Source organism: Seriola dumerili, unplaced genomic scaffold, assembly GCF_002260705.1.
Source record: "Seriola dumerili isolate Sdu_G_001 unplaced genomic scaffold, Sdu_1.0 BDQW01000592.1, whole genome shotgun sequence".
Taxonomy (NCBI): Eukaryota; Metazoa; Chordata; class Actinopteri; order Carangiformes; family Carangidae; genus Seriola; species Seriola dumerili.
Window position 1 is genome coordinate 231721 of NW_019174847.1, and position 13898 is coordinate 245618.

General features: G+C 45.1%; 2 protein-coding genes across 2 annotated transcripts in view; both read left to right on the forward strand.

The window, feature by feature from the left end:
* The first annotated feature begins 172 nt into the window (after positions 1–172).
* Positions 173–7760, forward strand: vcam1 (vascular cell adhesion molecule 1). The gene is made up of 10 exons (XM_022764887.1): positions 173–302; positions 895–1197; positions 1354–1659; positions 2384–2644; positions 2730–2999; positions 3201–3473; positions 4571–4879; positions 5758–6027; positions 7114–7374; positions 7517–7760. Exons 1-10 carry the CDS (start codon positions 266–268, stop codon positions 7675–7677), a joined length of 2451 nt encoding a protein of 816 aa, XP_022620608.1. The 5' UTR covers positions 173–265; the 3' UTR covers positions 7678–7760.
* A 5157-nt stretch (positions 7761–12917) lies between these two features.
* Positions 12918–13898, forward strand: part of slc30a7 (solute carrier family 30 member 7) — a 7814-nt gene continuing 6833 nt past the window's right edge. Inside the window, exons 1-4 of the mRNA XM_022764856.1 lie at positions 12918–13086; positions 13326–13427; positions 13556–13669; positions 13777–13864. Of these exons, the coding sequence (XP_022620577.1) occupies positions 13007–13086; positions 13326–13427; positions 13556–13669; positions 13777–13864 (384 nt within the window). The 5' untranslated portion in view covers positions 12918–13006. The remainder of the gene's footprint in view (positions 13087–13325; positions 13428–13555; positions 13670–13776; positions 13865–13898) is intronic.

Genomic DNA, 13898 nt, shown 5'->3' on the forward strand with positions numbered 1-13898 from the left:
CAGTGCTGCAGTTTCCTGTCTGTCCTGCAGGGGGAGTCATGGTCTGTGTCCTGACTGCAGCTCAGACAAAGACTCGGGGGGGGGGGTCAGTGGGGGGAGAGAGGAGCTGAGGGGGCGTTTGTTTCTGATTTGGTTCATGTGTCGAGCTGATTTTCAGCTTCAGACTCTGAGACATCGACACAGGAGAGACGCTGCTCCGCTCTGCACGTTTATTCATCTGTTTATTCATCCATTCATCTGTTCAGCCACAGTCTGTGGAGGGATCATGTCTGTCTGTAGGATCTTTATTCAGCTCATCACAGGTGAGAAGATTCTTTTATTATTTCTGGTTTGTATCTTTGTTCTTCCGTCTGAAAACATGAAGGTTCCTCAGGTTCTTCAGACGTTCTCTGACTGAAATAATAACAACACAGAGGCTTGATGACTCAGCAGAAACGGATTAAAGGTTCATTCTTTAAAAGCAAAATGTGTTTGATAAAACAGGTTTTTAGTTTGTATTGATTATCAATACGTCAGATATCAGCAGATCAATTTTTAGACAGCAGGTGACTGACTGTGAGGTCACAACCCAGAGGTCACAACCCCGAGGTCAACAAACTGATCTGTGTTTATCAAGTCACACCTTTTGTTTCTAACCGGTTTAACGTTAATGAAACAGACTGGGATCAAGTGTGAGTGACTGACCTGGCCTCGAGTTAAAATACTGAAGAATGTCTCCACCAATCAGAGGAGTTTCATTCTCAGAGACCAGAATCAGACTGAGACATTCAGGTTCTTCTCAGAAACAGAGACATGTTTTCTGAGCTGAGTTGAGGAACCTCATTAGAATCTAACAGTAGAACCTGGACTGATGGATTCTCAGGTCTGATCTGTTGTTGTTGTTTGTCTCCTCAGCTGTGTTGCTGATGTCATCGTGGTGCGTTCAGGGTCTGCGTGTCAGCGTGTTTCCCAGACACCCTCTGTTCAGACTGGGGGAGCGTCAGCAGCTGGTCTGCTCTGTCCAGGACTGTCCTCTGGTCCCAAGCCTCTCCTGGTCCCTGCTGGGGGACCGGCCACTGACAGCCTCCGTCAGCACCAATGGGTCCAGGTCTGTGGTGACCTTTGACCCTGTGATGATGGAGCATGAAGGAACTCTGCTCTGCAGGGTTAACTGTGGAGGAGACAAGAGGGAGGGCAAAACCCCTGTGCACGTGTACTGTGAGTTCACACACACACACACACACACACACACACACACACACACACACACACACACACTCCTGGTCTGACTTCCAGCTATCCTCGTTCTGGTGTCAGACCTGATGTGGATCAATGAAACCTAGTCTCTGTCCTCTGTGTGTCTGCTGGATCCAGCCTTCCCATCAGCCCCTGTGATCCAAGGCCAGGACCAGCTGAAACTGGGGGCGGAGTCCATCCTGACCTGTCATGTGTCTGATCTTTACCCTGCCGAGCAGCTGACCCTCACCTGGTTCATGGGGGGCTCATTCCTGCAGAGCACTGTTGGAGATCCTGGATCCAGCTCTGTCCGGTCTGAATACAAGTTCACTCCCCAGAACCAGGACTCAGGATCCAACATCAGCTGCAGGGCCATGCTGGACCTGCCAGACCTGCCAGCTGGGAGCAGGACCAGAGAGACCACCGTTCCCCTAAACATCCTCTGTAAGTCTGAGTCTGAGTTTTGAGTCTGAGTCTGAGTCCTGCTGTCTGAGTCTGAGACTGAGTCCTGAGTCTGAGTCTGAGTCCTGCTGTCTGAGTCCTGAGTCTGAGTCCTGCTGTCTGAGTCCTGCTGTCTGAGTCCCGAGTCTGAGTCCTACTGTCTGAGTTTTGAGTCTGAGTCCTGCTGTCTGAGTCCTGAGTCTGAGTCCCCGAGTCTGAGTCCTACTGTCTGAGTTTTGAGTCTGAGTCCTGCTGTCTGAGTCCTGAGTCTGAGTCCTACTGTCTGAGTCCTGCTGTCTGAGTCCTACTGTCTGAGTCCTGAGTCTGAGTCCTACTGTCTGAGTCCTACTGTCTGAGTCCTGAGTCTGAGTCCTACTATCTGAGTCTGACTGAGTTTTGAGTCTGAGTCCTACTGTCTGAGTCTGACTGAGTTTTGAGTCTGAGTCCTACTGTTTTGAGTCCTGAGTCTGAGTCTGAGTCCTACTGTCTGAGTCTGACTGAGTTTTGAGTCTGAGTCCTGCTGTCTGAGTCCTGAGTCCGAGTCCTACTGTCTGAGACTGGGTCTGAGACTGAGACTGAGACTCAGTCTGAGTCTGAGTCTTACTGTCAGAGTCCTACTGTCTGAGTCTGAGTCCTGAGTCTGAGTCTGGATCGGCCTCAGACTGTCAGGATCTGGTTCAAGTTGATCTGGTTCAGGTTTCAGGATCTGACCTTGAGTCCTCCGCAGATGCTCCTGTGGTGACATGGATCTCAAACTCGGTGTTGGTGATGGCTGACTCTCCGCTCACCCTCTCTTGTTCGGTGGAGGGAAACCCTGAACCGACCATAAGCTGGAGCTTGAGGACGGCAGATGGTGGGTCTGAGTGGCGGGGGGGGGGCCGTCAGCTGGTCTTCAGAGCAGTGAGTCTGTCTGAAGCCGGACGCTACGAGTGTGAGGCCAGGAACAGCGAGGGGAACCAGACGGCCGCTGTGGACCTGACTGTTCACGGTAAGAGTGAAGCTCCTGTTTCATTTACTATCTCTGCAGGTAACCTGCCACCAGCTGTAACACCTGTCACCCCCACCCTCCACAGCTCCACCCAATGACACCTCCATCTCTGTGAGTCCAGGTGAGGAGGTGGTGGAGGGTCAGCAGGTTACGATTACCTGCCGCTCACATGGAGCTCCGCCCCCCAACCTGGTGCTGAAGAAGGAAGGGGTGGAGCTGCAGAGGACTGACCCCGCCTCCTCCTTACTCTCCTTCAGCCTCTCCTCCGCCCTCCTGGAAGACTCCGCCCTCTACCAGTGTGAAGCCTCGAACCAGTACGGATCCCAGCTGGAGTCCAGATCCATCAGGGTCAGAGGTCAGATAAATAAACTTTATTCACAAAGACAAGGAGCAGATATACAGGCAATCAATATATAATCAATCAATGTATAATCAATCAATTCATTTAACATTATATTTTATTATTATTATTATTTACATCATTATTGATCGATTTTTATATTATTGATTATTGATTGATGACTGATTGATGACTGAGAGTCGTTCCGTCTCTCAGCTCACCCTCTGCAGGTGCAGCCCGGTCCTGTGGTCTCAGTAGCAGAGAGGGGTTCAGATCTGGTCCTCACCTGCACAGCTTCTGGATGTCTCCACCCTCCCACTCTCACCTGGGTGGACCAGGACCAGACCGTCCTCCAGAGGACGCAGCAGCAGGACGGACTGTCCCAGCTCCACCTGCAGGACCTGGACCTCCAGGATCAGGGATTCTACCGCTGTGAGGCCGAGTGTGAATCTGTCACCAGGACCAGAACCACCCAGGTCCAGGTCTACTGTGAGTCGGACACACCTGATACACCAGACACATTAATCTTTTAATTTGAAAAGGTCTGAACAAACTCATTAAAACACCTTAATTTGCAAAACTCCCACTAAATTAATGAAGTAAATTTTGAGGCGTCCATGACTTTTCCTTTAACTATTAATCAAGAACAATCATTTAAAATTAATTAATTCCCTGAGAACAACCTTAATTTAACAATAAATTCTTCATATTTGTAATAATGTGTTTCCTGTTTTACTTAATGCTCATCATCCTGAGCTCACAGTGAAAACACAGTGCCTTCAGTTTGATTCGTATTAGAGTAAAACATCAACAAACTGTTGATTCATAACAACATAAAACATGTTAATTACATAATTATTAATTAGCAAATGAAAGAAGTCTGAGTCTGAGTTAAGGTAAATGAGGAGGTTCATTTCCTCTGATGAAAGTTCCTTTAGTCTCCTGAAGAAGTTAATGTGATTTATTGTTTATTGATTATTGTTTATCCTCTCTGATGATCCAAGACTCGAGTCAGAGCTGCAGTTTGTTTTGACACACTGAGTCAGAGCACAGAGGTCAAAGGTCACAGAGTTTCTCTCTGTTGGTTTAGTTCCAGAAGCTGGAATGTTTCCTCCCTCAGATCTGTCTTTAGCCTGAGGAGGAACACAAACTGACACAACAAACCCCCATCCACATTCCACACACACACACACACACACACACACACACACACACACACACACACACACACACACACACACACACACACACCTACCCCCCTGACTCTAACAGTAAATCCTCCCACAGCTCAGAGACAGAAACAGGACAAGACGTTTGTTCAGACTGAAGAGCTGAACCAGCTGATCTTCATCATCATAACAAACTGTTAACAAGCTTTAACTAGCAGCTGTTTACCAACTCGTTAACCAGCAGATCAGTTATAAAAAGCTCATAACTGTTCAATCAGAAGTAGCTGATTGGCCACTGCTGTCACATGTCAGGTGACATACCTGAAGGATAATTAGACAAATGACCAGGTGAACAGTAAAAGCCCGGTTTGGTTCTTTAACAGTCCTGATCTGTTTTCACTTGTTAATTCTCTCCAGCGTTTCCATCTGATCCGGTTGTGAAGGATCCTGGTCCTGTTGTTCTGGGTCAGGAGGCAGTCCTTCGCTGTGATGTCATTAACGTCTTTTCTACCAATTGGCTGAGGATCCAGTGGCTGTTGGGGAACACAACGCTAATGTCAGAGTCCTTCGAGTTCTCCGGTTCTTTACAGAACATCTCATCTGTTCTTAAGCACCGGATTGAGGAAGACCAGCAGGTTCTGACCTGCAGAGCGGAGCTGAAGCTGATGAGGGATGACGAAGAGAGGTGGTGGTCCAGGAGGACCAGTGTCCCTCTGCTGGTCCACTGTGAGTCTTACTGTGACAGACTTTGTTTTAGCTCACTTTATTTCAGCAGGATGATTAAAGTCCTTGTTCAGTTCCCTGAAGAACAGTTTGTGGTCCTGCGTAGAACCCTCAGCTGAGTCCAGAACTAAATCTGATTTGGGAACCTACAGGAACTCAGCTTTGACTCCTGGAGAGAAGAAGTCTGGACCCACCTCATGATGGTCCTCAGGGAACTGGACATTACGATGTTACTCAGGGAACCGTACGTGCACATTTACAGTTCTGCACATGTATGAATGATGGACAAACAGCAGAGTCCGTCAGTATGTAGACGACACCGTTCTTAACGAGTCAGTGAAGGAGGCGTGTCAACAGGAGTTAACCCTTTAATGTCCACAAAGGCATTTTATCATTTCTTTTACAGAACTTAAAATATCAGCTGATTCACATCCATCAAACTTTTCAAACTGGTCCAGATTTTTCTTTTCTTCAGTCATTTCTCACAGGAGATCGACGGTTTTCTGTAAACACCTCCAGAACAACAGGAATCAGATCTTCATGATTTTTGAGCCACATGTTCTGGATTCTTACAATTTAGATTCTAAAAGAAAAATGATGATCTCTTGCTGTTGGTCCAGTTTTTACACAGAATAAATGTGTTTATGTGACCAAAAACTAAATATAGTCTGATACAGAAATGGCAGTCGTACCCACAGGAAATGCCAGATTCAGGTTTTATTTTTAACTCGGGTTCCAGATTTCCCTTAATCTGACGCTTATCTGTTAAACTCAGATTCAGTTTTTTTAAGATCAAATTCAGGTTTTGTTAAATTTAGATTCAGGTTTTCATTAAACTCAGATTCAGACTTAATCTCAGTCCTGGTCTGTTTGTGTTGCAGATGCTCCGAGAAGAACCTCTATCTCCGTGAGTCCAGGTGAGGAGGTGATGGAGGGTCAGCAGGTAACAATTACCTGCCACTCAGATGGAGCTCCGCCCACCACACTGGTGCTGAAGAAGGAAGGGGTGGGGCTTCAGAGGACTGACCCCGCTTCCTCCTCCCTCTCCTTCAGCCTCTCCTCCGCCCTCCTGGAAGACTCCGCCCTCTACCAGTGTGAAGCCTCGAACCAGTACGGATCCCAGCTGGAGTCCAGATCCATCAGGGTCAGAGGTCAGATAAATAAACTTTATTCACAAAGACAAAGAGCAGATCAATATACAATCATGGATGTGTATCATCACTAAAAGGAATGTTGTCCTTTCTAGGAGAATATAAATAATGGATATAATAATAATAATAATAATAATAATAATAATAATAATAATAATACAAGTCAACGATAAAGGTCAAATGGGTAAAAACATGCAGGAGGAGTTTTCTTTATGTTCACAGCTGGTCAATAAGACGCATCTTAGAGAGATTAAAGTGTAAAAGTGAAACTGACATTGTGACTCATTCAGAGTGAATCAGTGAATTCGGTTTAGTGTCTGCTGGAACTCTTTTAACAGAATGTCAGTTCTCGATAAGAAACTTTGAATCTGGGATTTCCACACGTTTCTCTTCCTGTGTTCAGTTTCTTCTTCTGCTGTTTGTTGGATCAGTGTCTGTGTTGTGACGGCTGTTATCTGAACACTCAACAACCTACTCCTCCACACGAAGCTGGAGCTGCTGTGGACAGAAATAAACTCTGAGTCAGACACTTCAGCTCTCACAGAGCCCCATCAGTCTGATGAGGATCCAGCTCTGTGATCCAACAGCAGAATATTCAACATGACTCCAGGTGTGTCCACACCTGAGGGACGAGCTGCAGAGGCACGGACGTGAAGCGTTGTGTTGTGGTCCTGAGATCATGTTAATATCTGAGTTTTTACATAAACACACCGGTTTGTGTTCAAGCATTATTCTGACAACCAGTGTTTTTAATGGTTCTCATGTGACAGTGACAAAATAAAACACAAACTGATCCAAAGCTCATGAAAAGCAGAAGTGAAGCAGCAGGAAACAGTCACATGACACAGCTGCTGGTCAAAGTTCCAACCAAAGGTCAACAGGTTCGTCTGAGCAGCTCTCACCACTGAAGATTTGAGCTGAATGATCAGTGACAGAGACACTTCCTTCAGGAGAGAGTTAGATAGAGATTAGTTCCTGTTAACCTGACCAAATCTGAGCTGAAGGCCTCACTGACTCTCTCTCATCACTTTTACTGTTCAACCTGTGAACCACGCTCTAACTCTGATCTGGTTTCTTGTGGTCCAGCTCCTCCGAGGAACACCACAGTCCTGGTCCTACCGTCTACGGTGGTCCAGGAGGGACAAAATGTCACAGTCTGCTGCCAAACCATCAGCTCCCCGCCATCAGCCGTGATCCTGAAGAAACTGACCAATGGGACAGAGATATACTCCCTCAATGGCACCTTCCTATTGGTCAATGTCACGGCCAGAGACTCTGGGCTGTACCAGGTCAACGTGACCAACGACCTAGGCTACCAGGTCAAATTCTTCAGCATCAGTGTCAGAGGTCAGTCAGACCAGTTCAGACCAATTTGGAATCTCAATTTAAAGTTTTTTTAAGCACAGTTTGGGAACGGATTTGTTGTCAGTGGAAAAAACACCGTCACTTTGTGGTCTGGTTTAAAGAAATCCTCTACCTTCCTCCACAGAGAGAAGCACCAGTCTTCCTCCAAGACTCAGCGTCATCATCATCCCAGCCATCTGCGTCGCAGCTGGGCTGGCAGCTACTGCTCTGCTCCTCGACTACCTGAGGAGATCAAGAAAGAAAGGCTTCTATCAGCTTCCTCAGTCTGCTGCACCTTCAGCCTGAGGCTCACACTGGGCCACCAGGCTCCAACATGTGGCCACCAAGTTTTAAATGTAACTGTCCCTAAAATTTGGCTGCTGAAGTACATTTGACTACAACACATGGCTTTGGGTTTCATGTCCCAACACGACTACCACTTCCAAACATGAGACTACCACTTCCAAACAGTCCAGCCTGAGGAACACGATGGTTGATAGCTAAATGATGTAATATATGATCAGTAATAAAGACCTCCGTCAGTATAGTCGTCTGTCAGCTTGTGGCAGCTTTGCAGCTCATTGATTTTTCTGTTGAATCAGTGACTTTTCAGTAACTAACTCTGTGAACTGTCCCTTTAACCAGAAGAGTCAAACTGAAGCAGAGCTGTTGCTCTTAATTGAAGTTTTGGCTTTGGCTTCCAAACATTTCAGCCGTGACTTGACCTCAGAAACTAAAAGCTTCAGTTGTCTGAATGTTCTTCTCAGTTTGGTATAGCTGTGTCTTCAGTCATTGTGTTCTGCAGACAGAACCACATTGTTCCTGTGTTTGTCTTGAATGATCTGCTGGAGTTCTTGATTGATATGAATTGTATGTAGATACGTGTACAGTTTCTCACTCTGTGCTTTTATTAAAGATATTTATTTCTTCACTTCCGTCTCAGAGCTTCTTGGAACATACTTTGATCTCCTGGGAATTTTTTTGGAATTTCCTGTGAATCAGTAGCTGATCAGATTTCCCTTTCACTTCTTTCACATTCAGTGTTTACTGGAAGTCTTCAGGATGTCTCAGCTGGTAACCATGGAAACATCTTCACTGCTTTTCAAACCATCAGAGCTGAAAACACTTTAAAACACAGTCTGAGAGGAATCGTCCTCGTTCATTAAAACTGCTGGTTTAAACTCTCACTGTGACTTCAGCTTCATCTCTCCTGTCTGTGTAAAAGGCTTCAATTAATAAAACTGTTGGTACTTTTCAAATCAAACACCTTTAACCTTTAATGTATCAGAACAAACACGGAGCAACTCAGAAGCTGATGGTTCAGGTTCACACCTGAACTGTTCCCCGTCAAAACTAATCACTCATCCTCCAGTTTTAAGTTTTGCTGTTTTATTTGGTGCCACATGATTCAGTAATAATTAAAAATGAAGTGACACATAATACTTCAAGACACTGGCTGAATCAGAACCAGAGAAACTAAATCACTTTGACTAATGACAGAGAATGATTTTACTGCAGAGTGACAAACAAAGAGACTGTGAGACGTGAAACTGGTCCAAGACTGCAGGTCTGATCCACATTCACTCCTCCTCACATCTGAAACCTTCCTGTTTCCATGACGATGGGCTGGAGAGCCAATGAGCTTTGTGTTGAAGAAAAAAACCACCAGGACATTTAATTCATTCGTTCAGCTCTTTAAGCAGCTCAGAGGATTCATGTTGACAACTGACACAGAGCCAGGAATTAGACCGATCCCATTGCTTCACACTTAAAACCACCAAAATAAACATCTCTAGTTTATGTGAACATGAACCTGTATGTGTTCTGTCTCTGCAGCAGCTCCTTACTGAGACAGACTGGACTTGTCCCTGAACACATCGTCTGATAATATAGTTACTCTGGATGGTTTGACCTCAGTCTCATTGCTACAGTCAGTCACTGTTGACCTGCACGTGTCCTTCACTTCACATGTAAAACCAGTCTCTAGGATGGCCTTCTTCCACCTGAGCATTATTGTGAAAATCAGAAACATCCTGTCTCAAAGGGGGTTTTGTGTCTTTGTTTTCTCTTTGTGTCTCTGTGTCTCTTTGTGTCTCTGTGTGTCTGTTTGTTTGCTCTTTGTGTCTCTGTGGTGGTTTTGTGTTTTGCTGACTTCAGTCCAGAGCTTCCTGTCTCAACAGACCCACACTGACAGCACAGATATTTTACTAACTACTACAGCACAGTGTACAAAATGTGGCCCCCCTGGGACTCTGAGACCCCTGACCCCTGATGACCCTGGTCCTGTGCCCAGTGGACCTGCTCAGTGATCCGGTCCTGGGTTGGCTCTGTTGATGCAGATTCAGCTGAAACGAAGTGAAAGTGTTGATAAATGTGTCTTTTCTGCTCCATCTGGTGTTTTTCAGTCATGTGGCCTTCACTGTCTTGCTGGGCCTCCGTGACCTCTGACCTCTGAGTGCTGTTGTGTAAGAGAGGCCGAAGCGTTCTGCTGCGTCTTGTCATTATAATCTCCTGTCCCACTGGTATTTCCTGTCTGAGAGAAGAGGAGCTGCAGCTCTTTGTTTCCTGGTCTGAGGAGTCTCACATCAGAACCACATGGATCCACTTCACAGGACTCAGCAGGTCATAGGAGCAGATCTACAACAGGACCAGGAGCTGCAGCTACAGCAGGTCCTGGATCTGGTCCTGAACCTGGTCTTCAGCTTTCTTCTGGACTTCCTTCTGAACCAGGTCTGGTGCAGACTGAGGACGGCTGGTGGACCCCCCCCAGACTGAGCGGGGGCCTGAACACAGATCAGTTCTGTGTTACCTGAGCCCTACCTGCTGATGTCACCTGTACCTGTCCAGGAAATACTCCGCCCCTCTGATGTTTAATACTGATGATGATGTTCAGACTGAAGACACATCATTCAGTGATTATCATTGTCAGGTGCATGCTGGGATACATGTAGCCTAAATACATAAATAAATAAAATGATATCTGTGATATAGATCACTGAGGGACTTTCACAATAAAAGTTTTGTTATGATCACTGAGGGAGGACTTTCACAATAAAAGTCTTAATATGTTCACTGAGCTTGTTTTCAGTCTGAAGGAAACTTTCTGTTTTCTAACTTCAATTTTACTTGGTTCACAAGTGAAATCTGTTTCATCGAGTACCTAAAGAACTAGGGTTCTCCCAGTTCTCTTGGTAACATTCTTTCGTCTTTACTTTCTGTCAGTTATTGTGTGTTTAAATCTATAAGGGGAAACTTTCACAATAAAGAGTCCTGCTACAATCACTGAGCTTGTGTCAGTCTGAAGCGGGAAACTGGACTGTCCAGCTGCGGCTCATCACTGCAGTTAATCAACTATAAAACACTTCATTAACACAGTGAATGACTTGGACACTTAAAGGTCACATGTCCTTCACTGAGAGCCAATCAGCTGTGAGATACTGCTCCATCTGACATTCCTCAAACACTTCAGGCTGATGTGAAACACACGAAAGACATTTCTTCATTTTAAACACACACACAGTTTCAGTTAGTTTTCGTTTTTATAAAGCATCATATTTATTTTTATTTCAGTTCATGAAAATGTTTTTTCACATCTGGTTTTCATTATTTCGTTAGTTTAGTTAATGTTAATAACCTTGGTGTGTTGATTGACAGGTATCTGAAGCAAAGTTTTATTTACTGTGTACAGTAAAGGTGGAAGCTGCAGTGAAAGTTAAGGAGAAGCGAAAACTCTGTGTGAGGAAAAAACTGTTCAAATTAAAACAAACACATAAATGATACGAATTAAAAACCAGTAAGAAAATAAAATAGGGCCAAAAACGATCAGTGAAATAACATATGTAAATTAAAACTATTAAAAGGTAGGAATAAAATATGATTAGATCAAATAATTAGACATACAGTATAAAAGCAAGAAAATAAAAATGTAAACGAAGCAAAACAGACTCCTGGAAAACTCTGTTCACTCAGAAGCTGCTTGTCAGAGTGCTGATAACTGAGCCGTCTCTCCAGCTGTGAGAGGGAGCGCCATCAGCCGACCAATCACTTCCACTTCCTGTCCCTGATCTAACCTTTGGCGGCTGGTGTTTAATCAGAGAGGAGGAGGATGGAGCTGCTGCTGGTGGAGCGTTTGCGTTTTTAGTTGCCATGGAAACTTATCAGTGACTCCTCTTGACTGTGGCCTAATAACTTCATCACTGAATCTAATGTTTTAATGAAACCTTCACTACTTCAGTATCACAGTCTGTACATCATGATACACTGCAGACAGGAAGTGATCACAGCTGATCACATCTGATTCAGCTGAAACAGGGATCAGTACTGACCTGTAGCTACATCACAACAACAGACCAACTGATGAACATTTACAGTCATTGTGGGATTAAATTTAGACCAGAGAGATTTAAGAATCTCACATTGTTTCTGTGTTATTGTTTTATTATTGTTGTATTGTTGTATTGTTGTTGTTTTGTTGTATTGTTGTATTGTTGTTGTTGACTGGTGAACACTGTGTGGAGCTGAAGTAAAGCACGAAGAATCAGCTCTGATCCAGCAGCTCAGACTTTGTCCTCCAACTCAGAGCTGACTCAGTGTCAACAAACCTGAGGCTCCACAGAGGGAGGGGTCAGACTGAGGCTCCACACACAGAGCTCTGCCTCCCTCTGCTGCTCACACTGACGGACAGTTTCAACACAGAGAACAAAGAATCTGAAGAATCAGTCACCAATACACAAAGAGAAGATACAGGGACAGGTGAGGAGGAGGGGGAGGAGGAACAAGATGTTGTTTCTTATCGTTTTTTGTACAGGAAGCTTTGCTCTGTTCTGTTGATGATGAACAGGATTAGATTAAAGGAGAGAGTGATTATGATTATCCTTCATTAATCTATTGTCCTGGTGTTTCTCTTCATTTCTTTTTCTTTTTTTAGCAATAATGATCTGAATGAGTGTGTGAGCAGTGAAGGCATCATGAGTCCATGATGATGTCTGTATCAGTGGAATGTAACTAACTACATTTACTTTGTTCTCCTCCATCAGAGGGTCTCTTCTTACTGCTCTACATCTATCTGAGGAGTTCATCTCCAACAGGAGCATTACATATTCATATATTGATATTATGTATGAATATAAATATAATAATATTAATATATGACACTTTGTCAGATATGGTGCTTTGTTCGGAACAAACCACAGAACAATTTTTAAACTACAGCCACAGTCTCTGCTCTGAGGACTTTTACTTTGACACTTCAAGTACAGTTTACTGATTATACTTTTATTTGTAATGGAGTACTAAGTACTGTGTGGTATTTGTACTGAAGTAAACATCTGAGTATTTCTCCACCACTGGTATAAGTAGTATCAGTAGTACTAATAGTAGTAGTAGTAGTAGTAGTAGTAGTAGTACTAATCTTAGTAGTAGTAGCATCAGTAGTACTAATAGTAGTACTAATAGTAGTAGTAGTAGTGACACATATCGCTGCTGCTGCAGGAACATCAGTCAGTGTTTGAGTAACTGGAGCGCTTTTAAACGCCTTTATTGTGAAATCTGAGCGAGCCGGAAGTTGTCAGTTAGCATACCTAGGCTACGTCTGCTTAGTGAGTGTGTGTGTGAGTGTGTGTGTTCAGGTGTGAAGATGTTACCTTTATCTATTAAAGACGATGAGTACAAACCCGCCAAGTTTAACCTGCTGGTGAAGCTCTCCGGCTGGTTCAGGTAAACTCACCGTGCTAACGGCGGCTAATGGTCCGCCGCTAGCCTGATGCTAACCGTGTAGCCTCATCCAGCCTCTGACGGTCTCTATCAGACCGACTTTAATCTGCCTGTCGGTCGTTAACGGGAGTTACCGACTGTGTATGTGTGACACTGAGATCGTCAGCTGTGGCTGACCCGGTTTTCGCGGGTGTATGGCTCCGGTTCAGACTGTGATGGAGGTTTGTGGCTCTTGTTTTCAGGTCGATCCTGGCGGATAAAACCTCCAGGAACCTGTTCTCCTTCCTCTGCCTCAACCTGTCCTTCGCCTTCGTGGAGCTCATGTACGGCATCTGGAGCAACAGGTAAGCCGAAGGAGCCGGCGTCAGGCCGGCTGCTGGTCCGGCTGTTCGCCTCAGGATGTGCCACGTATGTGTTAGTGTGTGTGTTAGTGTGTGTGTGTGTGTGTGTGTGTGTGTGTCTCTCTCTCCAGTCTAGGTCTGATCTCAGACTCCTTCCACATGTTCTTCGACTGCACCGCTCTGCTGGCAGGTCTGGCAGCCTCCGTCATCTCCAAGTGGAGATCCAACGACAGCTTCTCCTATGGGTGAGACCCCTGACCCCTGACCCCTGACCCCTGGAGCCCCCTGTTCACGAGATCTGACTGCAGGACCACAGAGAACCTGTCTCTCATGTCTGTCTGGTGTGTTTCAGGTATGTGAGAGCAGAGGTGTTGGCGGGATTCGTCAACGGACTCTTCCTCATCTTCACAGCCTTCTTCATCTTCTCTGAGGGAGTCGAGGTAACACACACACACACACACACACACACACACA

What these genes read in the sequence shown, in the direction of transcription:
- vcam1 (XM_022764887.1), top strand. Translation starts at nt 266, where the DNA reads ATGTCTGTCTGTAGGATCTTTATTCAGCTCATCACAG. An exon ending in CGTTCCCCTAAACATCCTCT is followed by an intron (nt 1,660 to 2,383) that starts GTAAGTCTGAGT and finishes AGTCCTCCGCAG; the next exon opens with ATGCTCCTGTGGTGACATGG. An exon ending in CTTCAGCATCAGTGTCAGAG is followed by an intron (nt 7,375 to 7,516) that starts GTCAGTCAGACC and finishes CTTCCTCCACAG; the next exon opens with AGAGAAGCACCAGTCTTCCT.